Source organism: Salvia hispanica, chromosome 1, assembly GCF_023119035.1.
Source record: "Salvia hispanica cultivar TCC Black 2014 chromosome 1, UniMelb_Shisp_WGS_1.0, whole genome shotgun sequence".
Classification (NCBI taxonomy): Eukaryota; Viridiplantae; Streptophyta; class Magnoliopsida; order Lamiales; family Lamiaceae; genus Salvia; species Salvia hispanica.
In genome coordinates this window covers 39,917,114-39,936,473 of record NC_062965.1, presented here as the reverse complement: position 1 = coordinate 39,936,473, position 19,360 = coordinate 39,917,114, and the positions used below count along the sequence as shown (strand labels likewise).

The 19,360-nt window shown below is 35.1% G+C and overlaps 4 protein-coding genes and 1 long non-coding RNA gene across 6 annotated transcripts; 2 read left to right on the top strand and 3 right to left on the bottom strand.

The window, feature by feature from the left end:
- Positions 1-2,193: 2,193 nt before the first annotated feature.
- On the top strand, positions 2,194-5,093 carry LOC125215479 (universal stress protein PHOS34). The gene is made up of 4 exons (XM_048116905.1): positions 2,194-2,491; positions 2,603-2,712; positions 3,999-4,117; positions 4,793-5,093. The coding sequence occupies exons 1-4, from the start codon at positions 2,317-2,319 to the stop codon at positions 4,884-4,886; spliced, it is 498 nt and encodes a 165-aa protein (XP_047972862.1). The 5' UTR covers positions 2,194-2,316; the 3' UTR covers positions 4,887-5,093.
- Positions 5,094-6,795: 1,702 nt separating this feature from the next.
- Positions 6,796-7,742, top strand: LOC125196467. The gene is made up of 2 exons (XM_048094997.1): positions 6,796-6,847; positions 7,093-7,742. The coding sequence occupies exons 1-2, from the start codon at positions 6,796-6,798 to the stop codon at positions 7,740-7,742; spliced, it is 702 nt and encodes a 233-aa protein (XP_047950954.1).
- A 643-nt stretch (positions 7,743-8,385) lies between these two features.
- Positions 8,386-9,263, bottom strand: LOC125217632. The gene is made up of 2 exons (XR_007175773.1): positions 9,004-9,263; positions 8,386-8,914 (listed from the first exon to the last, which is right to left on the bottom strand). It is a non-coding gene; the product is annotated as an uncharacterized LOC125217632 (long non-coding RNA).
- Positions 9,264-11,067: 1,804 nt separating this feature from the next.
- Positions 11,068-16,910, bottom strand: LOC125200932 (UTP--glucose-1-phosphate uridylyltransferase). Of its 2 annotated transcripts, XM_048098769.1 has the most exons (21): positions 16,713-16,910; positions 16,564-16,611; positions 16,156-16,247; positions 15,937-16,027; positions 15,551-15,611; positions 15,398-15,475; positions 15,266-15,316; positions 15,092-15,165; positions 14,688-14,760; positions 14,534-14,591; positions 14,358-14,404; positions 14,218-14,283; positions 13,649-13,681; positions 12,549-12,601; positions 12,332-12,407; positions 12,177-12,233; positions 11,944-12,027; positions 11,757-11,855; positions 11,578-11,682; positions 11,405-11,476; positions 11,068-11,326 (listed from the first exon to the last, which is right to left on the bottom strand). In XM_048098769.1, the coding sequence occupies exons 1-21, from the start codon at positions 16,793-16,795 to the stop codon at positions 11,300-11,302; spliced, it is 1,428 nt and encodes a 475-aa protein (XP_047954726.1). In that variant the 5' UTR covers positions 16,796-16,910; the 3' UTR covers positions 11,068-11,299. The 2 variants fall into 2 exon arrangements, with proteins under 2 accessions (XP_047954726.1, XP_047954727.1); XM_048098770.1 differs by lacking the exon at positions 15,551-15,611 and having other exon boundaries at positions 15,398-15,485.
- A 582-nt stretch (positions 16,911-17,492) lies between these two features.
- Positions 17,493-19,056, bottom strand: LOC125196460 (zinc finger MYM-type protein 1-like). The gene is made up of 2 exons (XM_048094985.1): positions 18,691-19,056; positions 17,493-18,605 (listed from the first exon to the last, which is right to left on the bottom strand). The coding sequence occupies exons 1-2, from the start codon at positions 19,054-19,056 to the stop codon at positions 17,493-17,495; spliced, it is 1,479 nt and encodes a 492-aa protein (XP_047950942.1).
- Between the last annotated feature and the right edge of the window lie 304 nt (positions 19,057-19,360).

Sequence of the window (19,360 nt, the reverse complement as noted above, 5' to 3'; positions counted from 1 at the left end):
AAAACACTTTTATCTCTACTTTATTCCCTCTCTTTTATTCTACTCTCTTCTCTCAATACACAAAATAAATTTGTATAAAATCTCGTGCCGCCCAAAAAAAGGGTCATCTTCCTTGGGACGGAGGGAGTACTAGTTTTCATTAAATATTTACTATGTTATATAAACCTGAATACGAGTTTAACAACGACACTTCAAGTCTTACAAGAGTTTTAAGAGATAGGACTGTTACAAAATACTAAAAGTAGTGCACTTCGAAAGAAGGTTTCAATACGCCAATATGTATGGAGAAATATGCCTTCGAATTATTTAGTGAGTTTGGCTAGCGATTTAAAGAGATTTGGATTTCTACCATCCTAAGACTTCAATCTAATTAAATCAACCCAATTTAATTAAGGTCTTTAAGGAATATTAAATAGTGTCACTATCGTCATTAATATTAAATCGGCATTTCAAATCCAAATTACTATATAATTTGGGTTCTTTATTTTTTAGTGTTAAGATATTTTATATCTATTAATTATTTAAGCTTTTTGACATTGCTTATTATAATTTTTTTTTTAAAGAGTTCTAAGAGTTCTGATGACATTTATTTATTGTACTAGAATAAGCTAAATTTATGTATAATAAAAATTTGATCGGAACATATCTTTAATATAATATCAATTCTGGCGAATCGATATATGGTTCTATATAGCAATGTTACTGCTACTCAAGATGACATGATATTGGGTTATGAAAAATCCGCACGCATTGACAAATCAAAGTAGCGTGTGACCAATGCCGTATGCTCTCACATATTTAAAATTAAATAATTTCGAGATCTTGTACTAGGTTTACATTAGCATGAAGTATGTGTCTCAACGTGATCTTTTAAGTGTTATATCATATTCCAATATATTATGTCATTATTCATCCAGGATAGGAAATGACTTTGGGTTGACACTAGCAACCTTCCATAGTACATTGTCAACTACAAAATAGATTGAGAATTATAATTATTTAGAAAGGTACCAGTTGAAAGCATACTCTAACCATGACTCTACTTATCAGTGTATAATGAATGCAGTAGAATGATTGTTTGTTCAATTTCCATTACTTTCCTAGAATTCAATTAATATAATGATTATGAGAAATCATGTGATAAATTAGTTTCTTCCCATAAATAAAGAAAATTAGACACTAGAAAGTGGCATAAATACACATTTTTCAGTATATATACTATAGCATCATTTACGTCGTGTTTATTAATAATTGTTTCTGCTTTCATATCTAAAGGTAACTAAAACAATGTATCCAGTTCATATGTTTTGTAATTATTTAATACTAATATAAAGACCTCGGTATATTTTATTTGTTATTGTGGGATAATGCATTTGTTATTGTGGGATAATGCGTCTGATTTTCGGACAATATATTAATCGATTTAGAATGCTATCAAATCAAAAGATGAGTTGTATGCTAGATGGTTTAGATAACATAATAAATCAATAAAAACGAAATATTTGAGACTAATTTGTGAGTATGCTGTATGCATGAGATCCTAAGATCGTTTGAGAGTTGACAACATATAATGCTTTAATACCCTCCTTGAGCGCAATCCACAATCTAAAATTGTCCGAAATGGTATTTAGTACTCCCTCCGTCCCAGAGAAGTTGGCACACTTTCCTTTTTAGTTTGTCCCACAAAAGATGTCACATTTCCCTTTTTGGAAAAAGTTCTCTCTCACATGAATATAAAAATTATATTTTCTCTCTCCATTTAACACACAAAACAAAACCTCCTAAAATCCCGTGCCATTTTCAAAGTATGCCAACTTCTCTGAGACGAAGGGAGTACATATAAATGATTTCTTTAGATATTTTTAAGAAATAAAGGATGTAAATATGCATATAACAGAGTATGAGGACTAATTTCAGATGTCTCCTCTTACTTTAAAATATCAATACTAATAAATTAAATATTAAAATACTACAGTGAATTGGAGATGCTCTTTACTCGAAATATGCCATTCCATAAAATTCCACCTTTGGTCATCAAATGATTTGATCTTTTTCAAAACTATGTGCTGTCAGACTGAATACTTTGGTTAGGAAAGCTACGTGCTAAAATTCCATGTCATCATTGAAGAATAAAGTGTGATTGAAAAGCCAAATGTTCCTATATTATTAAAAGCCAAATGTTCCTACATTATTAAAGGCAAAGGCCATCACTCTAGTTCCTTCAAGAAACTCCTCTGTATCTGATAATAAAAGAGACCGGGTTTATGTGAGTGTGTACATTTTATCAAAAAAAAGAAACAAAATATCAAGAGAAAAATGGCGAAACCACGGATTGTAGGGATTGGAATGGACTATTCAGCAACAAGCAAATTAGCTTTGAATTGGGCAATTCATAACCTGGTTGGAGAAGGAGATCAGATCATCATTATTCATGTTTCTTCTCCAAAAGCTGATACCACTAATAAACAGCTTTTTGAAGATACTGGATCACGTACGATTTAATTACTTCTTTCTTTTTTTAATTTTTGTAGCTTGTAATATTTGATTTCATGAATCATGAATGTTTTTATGCACTAATAAAAAATTTGGTTTGAGTTTGCAGCGTTGATCCCTCTATTAGAATTTAGGGATATTAATGTAGCCAAACGCTATGGGCTCACCCCTGATCCTGAGGTTCTTGATATGCTTGATACACTCTCCCACACAAAACAGGTGTCTCTCTCTCTCAACTACTCCCTCCGTCCGCCAATGGCACCGATTAACTTAGCACAAGTTATAGTAGAAAGTGAGTATAAAAGTTAATGGATTGTGAATCTCAATTTAATACTCTCCCCGTCTCTGAAAATTTGTCACATATTTCCTTTTTCGTATGTCCCTAAAAATTTGTCACCTTTCACTTTTACCATTTTTGGCAGTGGACCCTACATTCCATTAACTCATTCACACTCACATTTTATTACTCCCTCCGTCCCGGAGTATTAGACTCACTTCTTTTGGGCACATGATTTAAGGAATTGATATTTAAATAGTTAAGTGGAGAGAGTAAAGTATGAGAGAGGGAAAAAGTAGGGAGAGAAGAGAGAAAAAAGTAGGTGGAGAATAAAATAAGATAGATGCTTTTTGCTAAAAAAAGGAAATGAGTCTAATATGTTGGGACATCCCAAAAAGGAAAGTTGGTCTAATACCTTGGGACGGAGGGAGTATAAAACTAATATATAAAAGTATGACCCGCATGCCACCAATTTTTTCAACCAACTTTCTACTACATTTCTTAAAATCCATGCCGGATCAAATAGTGACGAATTATTAGGGACAAAGGGAGTAATAAAATGTGAGTAGAATAATATAGTAAAATGTGAGGTTCATTCTGAAAAATAGTAAAGTAAGGTGACAATTAATTTGGAACGGACGAAAAAAGAAATTGGTGCAAATTAATTGGGGGATGGAGGGAGTATCTGAAAAGTATGAATTATTTTTTTATTAGTTCGTCTTGAAAAGAATGAACTTTCTAATTTTGGAATAGTTAAATAACACATTACCCCTACACATCATTTTATTTACAATTTATTAGTATATCATTACACTACTAATGATGTGGATCATACTTTCCACTAACACTGTTTACACTACCATTTATCTCTTTCTTACTTTATTAATTATACATTAAAATATGTGTCGAACCAAATGTTCATACTTTTCACGGATGGAGTGAGTATTATGTTTTCATTAGTATTGGGAATTGGAATTGGTTTATTTAAGTATTCTCTCCGTCCCACTCAAAATATTCACATTTCCTTTTTATTTTATTCCACTCAAGATGTCCATTTTCTATATTTAAAAATAAATTCTTCTTTCTTTTCTCCTTATTAAAATATTTAATCACTTTTTCTATTATACTTTATCAGACACAACTATTCCACCTAAAATTACGTGTTATTAAAAAATGTGGACATCTTGAATGGGAGAAATTACATAATTGTGTGTGTTTGTTTGAATAGGTGAAGGTGGTGGCGAAGGTGTATTGGGGTGATCCAAGAGAGAAATTGTGTGATGCTGTGGAACAACTCAAAATTGATACACTTGTAGTTGGAAGCAGGGGTTTAGGAGTTCTCAAGAGGTCATTTATTAATCCTATTCTATTTTCATCATTTTATCCTGCATAGTTAGGTAAATCATTGAAAATTTGAAATATATCTCTTAACTTGTTCTATTTCAGTCCTTACTGTTTATTGTTAAAAATCAACCCTCCACCATCTAGCCTTTCTTATAAATTTGATATATCTTCGTAGTCAAACTCCTATCTATACTTTTTACAGATTTTACTTTATTAAGATTTTTACCTCTATTTAAATACTACTCCATGTTCAATGAGCAAAATGGAACGTACTTTAAAATAATGATTTATGAAATGACCACATAAATCCATATACTCACTTTATCCCACTTTAGTAGTCCTGATTTTCCATTTTAGTTCGTTCCATTTTAAGAGTCCTAATTAGAGTCTTCCTAAATGGTAATAGGTCACACATTCTATTAACTTCATTCCACTCACTATCTTTTTACACGAACTATCATTTACATTTCTTAAAACCAGTGCACAACTCAACTGAGACGGATAAAGTGGGACATAAGGAATATCAAATTATTCATGGTTGGGATGATCTTGAGAACGCCTTTGATAAATTTAGTGGGGAAGATGCCCCAAATATATAAACGGTCCAAATATTGGTTAGATGAATTCTAATTTGAAATATTTTATTTTGTTTTTAACAATTTTCATTACTGTGAACAGAGTGTTACTTGGTAGTGTGAGCAACTACGTGGTCCAAAATGCAAGTTGTCCGGTCACGGTCGTGAAGGGGACAACACCAAGAAATAAGGTTTAAGATTGTACCAAGTTGTCCACAATGCATGTATAATTTGTTTTTGAATCTTATTTTTCAAGCTCAGATGTTGGAATATGCTTGTTCTTGTTTGTTTTTCTTTATTGGTGAGTTGAGCTTCTTGTTGTATGAATAAGTGATTGTAACGCACAATTCGTTGAGGTTCGATGTGGTGCTTATTAAAACTAAAAATTCACGTTGGTGTTTCTATTATACAACTAAAATTTCTATCAAAGTTACAGTAGAAGAGATGTCTTCATACAGATTCCGTAAATCCAGCCACCGTGAATGAAAATTGTGACGACTGATGCCCCGCCTTTTTCTCACTTTCCTATTAAATAGTCATGTCTTTGAAACGTTCGAGCAGTTTATCTTATGTCGTTATTTTCGTACTTTCGTTAATCAACAGAATGAATTAGCGTCGAGCACCCGTGTTCTATTTTATGATTTCTTTGAGCAAACCTCATAAGTGTGAGCAAATAATCGAATATGAATGAATGTATTGTGAGGATATAAGATATGTTCAAATATGTTCGATTAATTGAATATTCCAAGGGGATATAAGATAGAAATGCATTTCAGATTATGTACAGATTTCTTTGATTCTGAATTTTCATGCTTCATGCTTCATGCTTCATGCTTTTCTATGCTCTAGCTTTGATTTTATTTATTTATGTAGTTTATGCAAACTAATAGTATCATTTTAGTAGATCATTTCAATATTTATTTTGTTGCAACTTCACATATCCATATGCCACATTCTTCTCTTAGTTTTCGGAGATAAAATTGAACAATTTTGCAAGAAAAGTTGGGGCCTATTCAGTTCACCGATAACCAAAAATATTATCCAAGATACCGATGTTTCTCAACTGTTATTGTTAGAAATTATTGACTGTTACTGAGCAGATTCGACATTGCATAACAAAATATTTAGGTAATCCGCAATTATTGTAACGCCTCCTTTTTGAACCGTATTTTTTTTAATTTAATGTTTTTAATGCCGTGAACTCCGTGGATTAAATGACGATTGAAATGGTTATTTAATTATTTTTGTGACCTAATTTTGATTTGCAGTCTTGATTGTGTGTTGACTGAGTCAACTTCCTTAATTACGTGGTATTATTGTTTAAATAATTGATGCTTGTGGAATTTATTTATAATTCGAATAATTGGATTTATTGTCAAGGTAAAATAACTTATTTTATGAGTTTGAATTGGTGATGGTGAAATCACAAGTCGAATATTACTAATTCCTTTTCTTGAGGATATTTAAGGAACTCAATTCCGTGATGTGGCCGATAAATTAAATAAAAAATACAAATCCAATTAGGCCTGTCAAATCGGGTATCCGCGGATATCCGATCCGAAAATTTCGGGTACCCGATCCCAAAATTCATAAAATCCAATACCCGATACCCGACCCGAATTTGATTTCGGGTATCCGGATACCTGACTCGGGTATCCAGTCCCGATTGTGATTTTGATTTTTGGTTTTTTTTTAAAAAAATTAACTATAATCACTGAACATGTTTAATGATTAAATAATTATTCCGACCAATAATTTCCCATAACGACTTAATTGAATATGTAACAATTGATTCATTACTCCTCAATAATGATACGTCAGGATTGGTAAGATTTTACATATTTAATTTGATAGTCGCAAATTTTGTTCTACGATACTATTTGAATCTTTATTTGAATCTTGATTATTAATATATGCAAATGGAGTAGTATTATTGAACTATAGTAATTACTGAATACACCGTATTTTGTTTTAAGAAATAAAACTTGACTTCACTATAGATTCAAATTAATTCAAATATAAAAAAACTTGAAAACCATAACCGTGCCATATATAAAAAGTATCTTGAATCATTGAATCATATCATGACTAGTGTTGTAGAACTATATGGCATCTCAAACATCAATCATTGAGTCTTTTAGTCACGACTTTCTTTCGAGTTAGTTGGCGATTTCTGTGTGGGAGTATTTCGATGCCTGGTTCCCCCCCTCGCACACACCTATTCACACGCGCACTGATATTGCACATAAACTAGGTCACTGGCGGATGACTTCTTTCTCTAGGGCTCCCACTATGCATATTAGTTTTATTGTTCCGTGTTTGATCGTTTGGTTTCTTTGGACGGAGAGGAATGGTTGCAAGCACCGTGGTCGTCCTTTCCGTCATACTCATGTTATTTGGCAGGTCACTCATCATCTTCATACGTTCGTGTTGGCCGGCAAGATTACCCCGTTACACTGGAGAGGGGTTGCTCGACGTCGGTGGACTTCATGCCTTCTTCTCCCAGACAGCGTGTTCTGCGATCACTCATGGTCCTTTGGCATCCCCCCGATGCCCCATGGGTGAAGCTGAATACAGATGGTGCCTTCTCATCAGCAACTTTGGAGGCGGGAGAGGGAGGATTGGTTCGTGGTACTGATGGAGGACTTCTACGGGCCTTCTGTTCTCCGTTGGATGCATCTTCGAGCTTTAAGGCGGAGCTTATGGCTCTCATTCGAGGTTTGGAGATGGCCATGGAGTTTTCTACACACATTTGGATAGAACTTGATTCAGCGGCTCTGGTTACTTTACTCACATCTGGACAGCCTGGTTCTGCCGTTTTTAGACATCATATGGCTTTGATCCGGAGGATGAAATCTCAACGGCAGGTTCGATTCTCACACATCTACAGAGAAGGAAACCGTGCTGCCGACTTTCTTGCAAGTAGGGGGGTTCAGACTCCTACTATGACATATTATGATTCTGTCTCTGCGCCTCGATACCTGAAGGCGCTTGTTAGGATGGACCAGCTGGGATATCCTAACTTCCGTTTCCGATGCAGAGATGTGGACTGATTATGACTGTTTGATAGTTCTTTGTTTATTTCTTCCTTTTGTTCATTTGCTACTAGTTTAGTGTTGATAGCTTGGAGCATCCCGACTTGTGGGAGCTCCAATTTATTTCTCCTTCATGTTCTTGTTTTTGATACTAGTCACTTTTGGGCTAGGATCTTGTTTTGGAACGTTATATTTTGATTTATTTACGGGTTGGGGGTCTGCCTAAACATCCCCGCCTACTATGGACGTTTTCGATAAAAAAAAAAAAACATCAAAACTCTTAAACTAATTTGAAATGGCTTAATTTTTCATAATTGAACTTGAAGCGCATATGCATTAGTTTTAAAAATATATAAATGGCCTACACATTTATCTAATTATCATATGTAGAAAAGGCAAGCACTAAACTGGTCAAAGGGTATACAACCTCAGAATAAACTTATAATTTGTGATTTTTTTTTAAAAAATCGGATAATTCGGGTATACCCGATCGGGTATCGGGTAATCTGATACCCGAAAATTCAAAATTCTCAATACCCGATCCCGATCCGAAATTCGATTTTTTGGGTTTCGGATATCTAATTACCCGATATTTTCAGGTCCGGATATCGGATATCTAATACCCGATATCCATTTTGACAGACCTAAATCCAATCACGTGGAAAATAAATTATGGCTACACAATTTAATTTAAATAAATTACAAGGGGTGTTGAGGTCAAACTAATTTTAATTTAAATACTATCATCTCTATCCCAAATATAATCTTTTCTTAATTTAAATACTATCTCTATCCCAAATCTAATCTTTTCTTGAGCCCAAAGATCCCTCACAATCTAATTTTTCCTCTTTCACGCGTTACTCCATAATCTGCAAATCTCCTTCCAAAATTAATTCAGTCAAATACAGCAATGAAATATACCAAATTTTCAACCTCACTCATCCCCAATCTGCAAGAGAAATCTTTCCAAATCACCAAAAATTGGTCACTCTCAACACACGGCTATATAATTCCTCTACCCTAACTCTCTGAAAAATTAACGCCAGAGTTAATCTTCCTCGTTCATCTTTCAAGCCACCACGGTATTTATCCTTCCATGTTCTTTCTCACAAGATAGATAAATTCACCACGATTCGTTTCGTTTGATATACTATCTGTTGTTCAACTTGAAGGTATACACTTCTGATTTTCTGTAATCAATCTCTTAATCAAATATATCGAAGCAGCCTGAATCAAAGACCCAACTTTTAAAGTATGGCAATCAAATTTAAGAACTTACCTACTGTGTACTCAATTTCGCGACCTTCTGGGCGGGTTCTGTTTAGGGATTTTGTTTTGATTGTTTTAGTGAGAGAAATAGAGGGTGAGAGAGTGAAGAGATTTGGTCTGAGACTGAGTGCTACATTTTTTGAGTAAATTTGGGTGTTCTGTGTAGAGAGAGCTAAGTAGCCGACGGTTTTCTTTTTAAAATGGGAGGATACTCCTTTTTCCTTCCTTCCATTTTGGGTCTGTATAATTTGACCTGGATCGGAGAGTACAATTCAGGGTCTAATGACTAATGCCTTCGGCTTGAGAGTGGTTATTCTATTTTATTGTTATTGGGCTATTCTAGTGTTATTTTTGGAACAATTTTTTTTATTTTTTAAGTTGGGTTGTTATAAGTTACTCCCTCCGTTCACGAAAATTCGTCCCGGTTTGACCGGGCACGAGTTTTAAGAAATGTAATGGAAAGTGAGTTGAAAAAGTTAGTAGATTGTGGGCCCTACTTTTATATATTAGTTTTATAATAAAATGTGAGTAAGAATGAGTTAGTGGAATATGGGGTCCACTACCAAAATTGGTAAAAGTGAAATGGGACAAATTTTGGGGGGACGGACGGAAATGAAAAAATGGGACAAATTTTCGTGGACGGAGGGAGTAATTATTTTGGGTTGGAATGGAGTTAATTAAATCTTTGTGAGCCGAGTTATCCCTTCGCAAAAATGTTGGAGATGTGAGCGGCCGACCTGTGTCGCCGCGACGCCTTGGGAGGCCGAAATTAATCGAAATAACCTAAGTTTCTAATTGGATAATAATAATCGAAGTCATATGAAGCATGCACCTTATTTTATATTGATTCCTTGTATTGGTCTATGTATTATTTTAAATTCTAAAGGTGATATCTCACAAGTGAATCGTGATCGTAAAGAATATAATTAAGGATTAAGCATTCGAGGTGGACTTTCTTTTAAATGTGGATAACGTCCTAATTATTTTATCGATGTCTAATGAAATGCGAATATGTTTATCTTGTCGTATTTTGGTTTTAACGTGTCTATATAAAATGTCTTTGCCATGTATTATTTAAATCAAATTCGGATCATTGTAGAGCCGAAAACCCTATTTGAATCAGCCGAAAACCCAAAAATTAGGTTTCAGAAAAAAAAATTGGGGTTTGAATACGCAGAGCGTTACATTCAAACACTCACGGCCACTAGACTCGACGACGTTTAATTAGTCATGGAAGAGGTTAGAGCATCTCCAATGGCTATAGCACAACAATAGATTAACAATAGTCTAGCCAAAAACTCCTCCTACCACATCATCTAGGACTAGAAACATAATTGCCACATCATCAGATCATCTAGGACTAGAAACATAATTGCCACATCATCAGGACAAGCAACTGGACTAGCACTAGGACTGACCACAATAAACAAAATTATAAAAAACAAATAAATTACAATCACGTAAATACGAAATTAAATTTATGACATAGATACGGGAAAATACAATAATTTTATTTAAATTAAAATAAGTACATCCTAAAAATACATAAAAAAATCCTCCTAATTCCACACACTCGGACCCGGTCGCAGCACGCCAATCACGTATGAGTTTCGAAAAAAATAATAATAATAATTAATTCTAGCAGATAGGCTAGCTGATTTCGAGCCTATAATGGCAGCTAGCGCATCGGCCAGCGGATCGGCTAGCGCTCGCAAATCGGGTAGCCTAAATTGTTCTCGCCGGCCGCAATGGAGGCTAGCCAATCCGCTAGCCTCCATTGGAGATGCTCTTATAACAAATGCCGTTTGGTCATTGTTGGAAGTATTGTTGTCAAGCTGCCAATGTACCTTTTATGCCAAGAATCAGTTCCGGTGCGCTACATGGGGAGGGCGCTTGGTGCGCTGGCTTGCGAGCCAGCTTCCCCCATCAAGTATCTCCATGAGCTGATAAATCTCCATGAGCTGATAAACCCGCAACGCGAGCTCACTACTGGCCCGAGCTGCGTTCTAGTCACGTTGCAGATGTCCTAATGCAGTTTATTTCTATAACATCCCAACATCAACGACATACCGAGTCAGTACCAAACATAATGCGTTTTTATTCTGTAACATACCAATAGCCATTCTTTAGTTGCTGCCATTGCCAAGCAAGTAAGCATAGAAAATCATTACAATACAAACTTCAATCCCTTACCAAAAAAAACAAGAAATCCAACTTATTTTCAGCCATCCATTTCTTTACATAAATACAAACAAAAAATAATATCCGAGAGAACTTGCGAACTCATCGCTAATCATATGTCTTCTTTAGATATCTTCCGGTCCATTGATTTCCTGCAACAAACAAGAAAGCTATAGAATCATATCCCAAACTCCAAAAATTGCAACGTCAAAAGAGCTCTAGAATCTTACCTTGTTCTCGATCACCTTTCCATCAGGAATCTCTAGCTTCGCACCCGACTTGGCAGTAATAGTCACTTTCCCCTGAAATCACAAGCCATATCCAAAAAGATGAATCAACCCTTTAAGTTTAATGACAACGACGTTGCTACTGATGAAGAATGTAAATTCTAATGTCCTGGTACCTTCAAGGTAACACCAGCTCCAAACCAAACGTCACCTGTCACCTTTAAGCTGTCCAGCTCGATGATGCTGGGTATGGACTTGAACCGACTCAAGAAGTTACTAACCTACAGATCAAGTCACTGCTAGATTCAGGAATCAGGCCAATAAAGTGAATGAAATAGTGCAGATGAATCTCAACCTTCTTGAATTCAGGTCCCAAATCAATAGATGGATTAGCTGGATTGGCTCTTGCTGGGTTCCGAGTGACAAAGCCATCGTTCAAGGTGTACAGATCAGACTGTAAAATAAATGGTTCGGATTTACTTTAATCGTCAAACAGCATCGTATGTAGTCCCAAAACAATTTCAACATTAGGCATGACTTACTTGGACCAGAAGCAAATCTGAAGTTGCCTTTACAGGCAGGAACCGAGAACGGGGCACATTGATTCCAATAGCATGATCAAAGAACTGGAGGAAGTTTGAAAGTATAGAGAGACAGACAGACAGATAGAGAAAATAGATCAGTTTCAGAGGCAACCAAACACCAACCAGATCATGACTACAAATTACTGATGAAAAATTTCAAGGAGAACAAGTAAGAACAAGTGATACCATACCCTTATTGCAGCACCAGCAGCAGTCTCAAGTTGGAGAACTTTGATCCCATCCACCTCCTATAAAGTATAAGGGAATCAATCAAAACAAAGAAAGAAAAATAAAATCCCCTATTAGAAATAAAGGAGACACCTTTCAGAGAAAATAAAGGAGATACCTTGGGGTTGGGAATAATTTCCATCTTCAATGAATCTGCTTGAACAAGTCTGTTGATAGCTTGTAAGTTAATCCACCTGCATGGATTTCGTTACATGAATTGACAAACGTAGCTTTACAAATTTTGCATGCATAAATTGACAGAGCTCCCTGCCACAGCATACACAATAGGCAAACGCTGAACAATAAACAAGATCAAGTCTATGTCCATGACTCACAAGTTGTTTGTGTTGAAAATCTTGAACTTCTCTATTGACTTGAATTCGTTGACCTATATCAAAAATAAATTATTGACATCAGCATCCACATCCAAAGAAACAGTATGTATGTAACAAGAATGAGGTACACGAGGGGCCAAAAGTGAGCAAACATGCTGAAATGTAAAATGAGACTTAAGATAGGAGTAACTTTAGAGCAAAAACTATACTTTCATGCTACAATCCATCTTTGTAAACCATATCAGAGTTATTAAGGATACAGATGAAAGATAACCCTTTCATTATGCACTATTTATAGTATGATGCCACAGTTTTGTGCTTATAAATTTCAATCATTTATATTTTATACATCAACACTGATACAAAAGGAGCCTTATTACAAATTTTTGGTTTGCCTATTATATCCCTGCTATATATTTAACTTAGGGAAATAAAGGCATAAGATATTATCTCTATCAATATCTGTTAACTATCTATTACTTCTATCTCTCTTATTTTTATTTTGAGGATAATTTTCTAATATTGTTAACATGTTTGTACAAATGAGAAGTTAAAAACCCATCTTATGTACAAACTATTAGTATCATAAAAAATTCCCATCTTATGTACACACTGCGACAAGTATCATAAAAAACCTTGTTCCATGCTTTACATAATTTGGTTTGTCTATTACATTCATGCCCTTGTTCCTTGCTTTATAAAATTTGGTTTGCCTATCATATCCCTGTTATATAATTCTCATTCTTTTAAGCTAATGTTTTGCAATATACATGTTATATCCCAAGTGTATCTATCTAATCCTGGGACAACCTGAACCAGTATCTCATTGGCATTGATGATTCACATATTACCTAATTACAAGTTCACAAAAGTTCATCAGCCACCCTTTATCTCCTAAGCAAAAAAAGGGCAAGAAATCTAAAACTAAAAACTGGTATGCGATAGCAAGAACTATTTTGCTCAGTTAAGACAAAGTAAGAAAGAAACAACATTGCAAAAGGAGCCAAGTTCACCAAATTGATATGTATTGTTCCTATAATATGAATTGTACTTTCAAGTTTTCAAATGATTTTGAAGCAGAGAGAGAGAATGAAGCTCACATGTTCATCAGGGACTTGAGCTATTTCCAGTAGCTGCACCAATAAAAAGAATTACTACAATTCAACTAACATTTATCACTAAACATTGAAACCCAATAAATAGTGCCACACGAAAAAATGGCATGTAGCATCCAGCACTTATGAGGACAACTCCATACACTCATAATGATAAAATTACATTTTCCTATGATTACCCTATGTCATTACAAACAGGGAGTACTAAATAAGTAAACATCTCATTCAAATGTTAAGATAAATATGCAACGTGTCTCTAAGGTAAAAGATGCAAGGGCAGCCAGCAAACAAAGACACTGCACTTGATTTAGAACAATGTCAAAGATGAAGAGACAACACAAAAATTTTGTTGTACCTTCTCAGTTAATCAATAAGAATCTAGCACTGAATTTTCTTAATGTAAATTAGCTTATCTCCTGTCAACAAACATTGAAATCTAGCAATCAATATAACTATTTCATTATTTCTTAGAAACCAAGGCCATTGTCAAGTCAATTACCATCCAGTTTGATTGACTAATATGCAACAATAACAAACTTGTTTTAAAAAGATACCTGTACTTTCCCTTCGTAAGAAATTAAAGTACCACCTTTCACATCGGCCAATGTTTTAGGTGTGACCTGCAAAGTTGCATTTTTTAAGCTACAAAAATTTGCTACAAAGGAATAGAAACTGGAGGAATGATTTTGGTTACCTCCATGCAGTATTCATTCTTATTATTGATCAAATGATTAAGAATTTCTGCAGCAGTGAATTAAGGGTACATATCTGTGGATCCTTGAAATGCTAAAAATGAACTAGGACAAAAACAGCCAAAAATCCAGTGCATAATGCAATTATGTAGAAACAAGTCCCATCAAGCCAGGATACTCAGATCAACAATAGCTCCCAAGTTATCTGAATTGGCAACAAAGACATATTCTTTGCCCTGGGAAGAAAATACAAGAAAAAAATCATTGGGGTAAGTATAAGTGCACTACAATGCACAGCAAATTGGAAGACAGGGAGCATTTAAGGGCTAGACCTTTGACAGCAATGCATCGAGCTTCCCACTATTCTTCAAAGAAGGAAAGACATCTCCATGGCCAGGAGGGTACCTGCACTAGCAGAAAAGATGAGTACTGCATGTGAAGCCTAAAGAAACGGAATGCACACAGCAGTATACAGTCATGAGTCACGACTATATTTTGTACTGAAAAAATCTAGCTGATGGTGTAAGAATGCACAAAGTTAAAACTTCACGCACATAAATGCTACATAAAGCTGCCAAGGTTCAGGAATGAACAAATTATCCATTACAAAACCAGACTTCGGAAAACCAAAAACTTGCTTTCAGAGAGTCATACACAACCATGACACTACCAATCAACTAATTTTAATGTGGGTTAAATTTAGTTTAAGAAAAGAGAGTAAAATAATATGGTATACCATGCATCCTTTCCAGTATTTCCTTTGGAGGGAAGTGGCTTGAAATCTTCAACAACCAAGCGAGGGTATTGGCTCTGAAAAATGCACAGAGTTGTAAAATAACATTCTTAAACATTGCCACAAATTGAAGTTGGCAATAGTTGAATTAGTGAGAAAGGAGATAACTATACGGACCTGGTTAAATGTATGAATCTCGATGTTTGACTTAGCATACTTTTCAATAATCTAAAGATTTGCAGAAAAGAAAAATGAGCGAATGACTTAAAATGCATGTGAAAAAACCTTCCTTATAATTTCAAATTCCACCTTTGATGTATCATCATGTGTGTTGAATGAATTCATTAAAAGCAGGGGTACACTGCATCCATACTTCTTATTGAGGCTCTGCACATCACTGATAGTTCAGTTGCAGGTTCTTAGACTAGACCACACAAAGAATATCTAGAGGTGACATGATACCTCAATTTGGATGACAATTAGATCAAGAAATGTCAAGCCATTACGAACTTCAATAACAGACCTGATCACAATACCATGTCGTACAATTGAAATTAAGGAGACACAAATACAGTCCTAGAAAACTATCGAATGATTATCCATGTCGAGCTAATAAGGGAAGACAATATGCAAATGGGAAAATTGATAATAAACATTTTTCAGCAACAGATGTGTTATAACGGCCATCTTCAGCCAGTGTCATATTATTCAATGAAACAGCTAACACCGAAACCACCGCAGTGAGATGCAAATGTAAAATTATGTAAATAATCATTACAATGATGACAGATGACTATGTAGTGCCACTCAAGTTGATAAACTGAAAATGTAAAACATTAAACTCATACTTTGGACCAGTGCACCCCATAGTAGTTCCCAAGCCTCCATTGAGCTTTAACACCACAAGTTTGTCCAGAAGTTTTTTCGTCTCAGCAGCATCTGCAATAACAAACTAAACTAATCACACAAAGGAAATGATAAAATTATTTTGTCCTTAACCTAAAAACAGCCAATCAACACCCAGTTTGGTTTATCCATACTAAAAACACAGTAAAACTTGCAACCACCTTCAGGCACAGGGGATAAAGTATCATAAGGCACCACCACCTCATCAGTCGGTGTCTGGATCTTACTCCACTCAACATGTTGAGCTTCGCCACTTCACAGAAACAAACGGCCAGAAAAAATTAGCTTCATAGAAACCATATTTTCAATTATAATTGCGTAGTTCAGCTCGCGCCATGGAAATCGATAGAACAATTCCACGAAAAATCCGCAGATTTTACACTGAATATTAAGATGCACATCTTACAACCGCAGATTTGGAGCTCAAGTTGGCAACTCAAGCAAATTTCGTATGAATACAATAAACTCTGAAGAAATACTTCCTCCTTTTGCACTACGCAGCATCTATTTTATGAGGAGGAAAAAAAAAAGAAAAAGCAGGTACATAATAATCCAGGAAGACAGCGTACCTGAGATAGCGAGCTACCAGGTTGATGAATCCAGATTTCTCGTTTTCACTTCACGGAAATAAAATCCAAAAATTAATTAACAGGAGTGATCAATTAGATTTACGGAAATGCGAATACGTGAAGCAACCGAGAGAGGAAAAGGAAGGTACCTGATCTGAGTGAGAGAGGCAACATCAGATTTGAGGTTATTGATCTTTTCGGCATCGGCAGAGTTGAGAGTAGCAGTAGCCATTTCCTTGAATAAACGATCAGAGTAGAAGATCTGTGGAGAGAGAAGTTGTTGGAGGAAACGATGAGTGAAAGGGGCTCCGGAGTAATTTTCGGGAATCTACACACACGTGGCTTTTCCTTTCTTATATCTTTTCTTTTGTTCAAAAGTGATTAAAAAGACGACGCATAATTAGTAGTAATGCATTTCTAGAAAGAACATGCCACGTGGCATTATAGATACTTCAAAAAGTCGGTTAAATTCAGGCATCTATACTTACTATGTTCCACATTAAAGTAGAAGCATATCTTAAGTACGAAATTTTATATAGATGTTAAATTCAGGCATCAATACACCCTATAATATGTTCCACATTAAAGTAAAAGCATATATGAACTACGAAATGTAGATGTTAAATTCACGCATTTTATATAGATATATTAAAGTAAAAGCATGTTCTTTCTAGAAATGCATTCAGGCATCTATATAGATGTGAAATTCAGGCATCTATACACCCCATAGAGATGTTAAATTCAGGCATCTATACACCGTATATGTTAGTGGCGGATCCAGGAATTTATATTCGGGGGTATGAGTCATATGATAAATCATTATATAACATACCAAAAATAAAAACTAATAGTACCAAAAGAAATATATTTTGAAATATTATAACATTTTAGAGTCATACATTTCCAAATACAAAATAACTACATTATATCTAATTTATTTTTCGACGAGTCTTCATTGCTTCAAAACGATTCACTACATCGTCATCGGATACTTGTAGAAACACATCTTTCTCAATGAAAGTGACCAAACAATCATTCAAAGGTTGATAACCCATACTATTTCGCAACTTATTCTTCACAAACGTCATTCCAGAAAACACTCTCTCTACACTTGCAGTGGCAACCGGAAGAATCAAAATCAACTTGATAAGCAAAGCCACACGCGAATAAGCCACGTCCTTTTTTTTTGTTTCAACAAGCTTCACCAAAAGAGAACTAATATCTCGCAAATTCCGAAAGTCTTCATCACTTCTCATATCTCCAATGAATAAATCAAGTTGGCACTCAAGGTCCATCAAATCAATGTTTGAAAAATCGGAAGGATAAAAAGTGGCAAGTTTGAGTACTTTTTCCTTGTCAAAAGAAGAGAAGTCATCTTTAGGATTGAAGCAAGCCATACATCTGATCAACTCCATATTAACTTCATCGAATCGATTATCAAGTTCTTGAAGTAATAAGTCAATCACTTTGATAAACACATCAACACGAAAATGATGAAGATATGAAACTTGTTGAACAAAACGTTTTGATCTTCCATGAGGGCTGTAGTGAGCTTTCATATCTGGAACAACAATGTCATGCTTATTGGAAATTGAGATTACCTTGTTCAAGTGAATCTCCCATCCATCCTCCCTCATTTTCTGTAGTTGATCTTTGGTTAAAGTGACAAGCCTCATAGCATCAATGATGTCTTGATCTCTTCTTTGCAAAGCAAGACACAAATTGTTAGTGTACCTAAATATAGTAGTCATTAGTTGTGCCATAAACATGAAATCAAATGACTCTAGTAAGTACAAAATGCCTTGAGCTTTTCCCTTATCATCGTAAGCGGAATCTTTCTTTCCAATCATCATAAGAACTTCAAAAATTGTAGAAAATAAGTTAATGATATTCAAAAGAGTCTTGTAGTGAGAACTCCAACGAGTGTCTCTAGGCCTCTTCAAACTAAGTTCTTGATTCAACTCTGATCCTGATTCAAGTTCACCAATTTCCAAGGCTTGAGCAACTTTTTGTGCTTGAACTTCGCGAAGCAATTCATTTCTCTTACAAGACACTCCAACCACATTCAACAAAATTCCAACAGTTTCAAAAAGCCAACTACAATCATCGTTCTTTTTTGATGGCTACCAATGTTAGTTGAAGCTGGTGGGCAAAGCAATGCACATAGTAAGCGCTTGGAGAATCTTTCATGATCAAAGTCTTGAGTCCATGTATCTCACCCTTCATGTTACTAGCCCCATCATATCCTTGCCCTCGAATCTTGGATGGGCTTAATGAATGTTCAACAAGTAAAGCCATAATTGCACTTCTAAGAGACAAAGATGTAGTATCACCAACATGAACAATACCAATGAATCGTTCAACTACCTTTCCACTTTTTTTTTCAGCATAGTGCAAACAAAGAGCCAATTGTTCCTTTTGGGACACATCACTAGATTCATCGGCTAATATAGCAAAGTAGTCATCACCAAGATCATCCACAATTCTCTTCATTGTTTCTTTAGCACAACAATTGATTATGTCTTTTTGAATAGTTGGACATATCAATTGACTATTTCCAGCGGCATTTTCCAAAGTCACTTTTGAAATAACTTCATTATGTGCCTTCAACCATTTTAAAAGTTCAAGAAAATTTCCCCTATTAAGGGAATCTTCACCTTCCCTTTGACCACGAAATGCCAAGCCTTGTTCCAATAGGTAACGTAAACAAGAAATTGAAGCCTTCAAGCGAACATTATATTCTTTGTTAATCACATCACTGAATTATCTAAAGAAACGAGAATCGATTTCTTTTTGC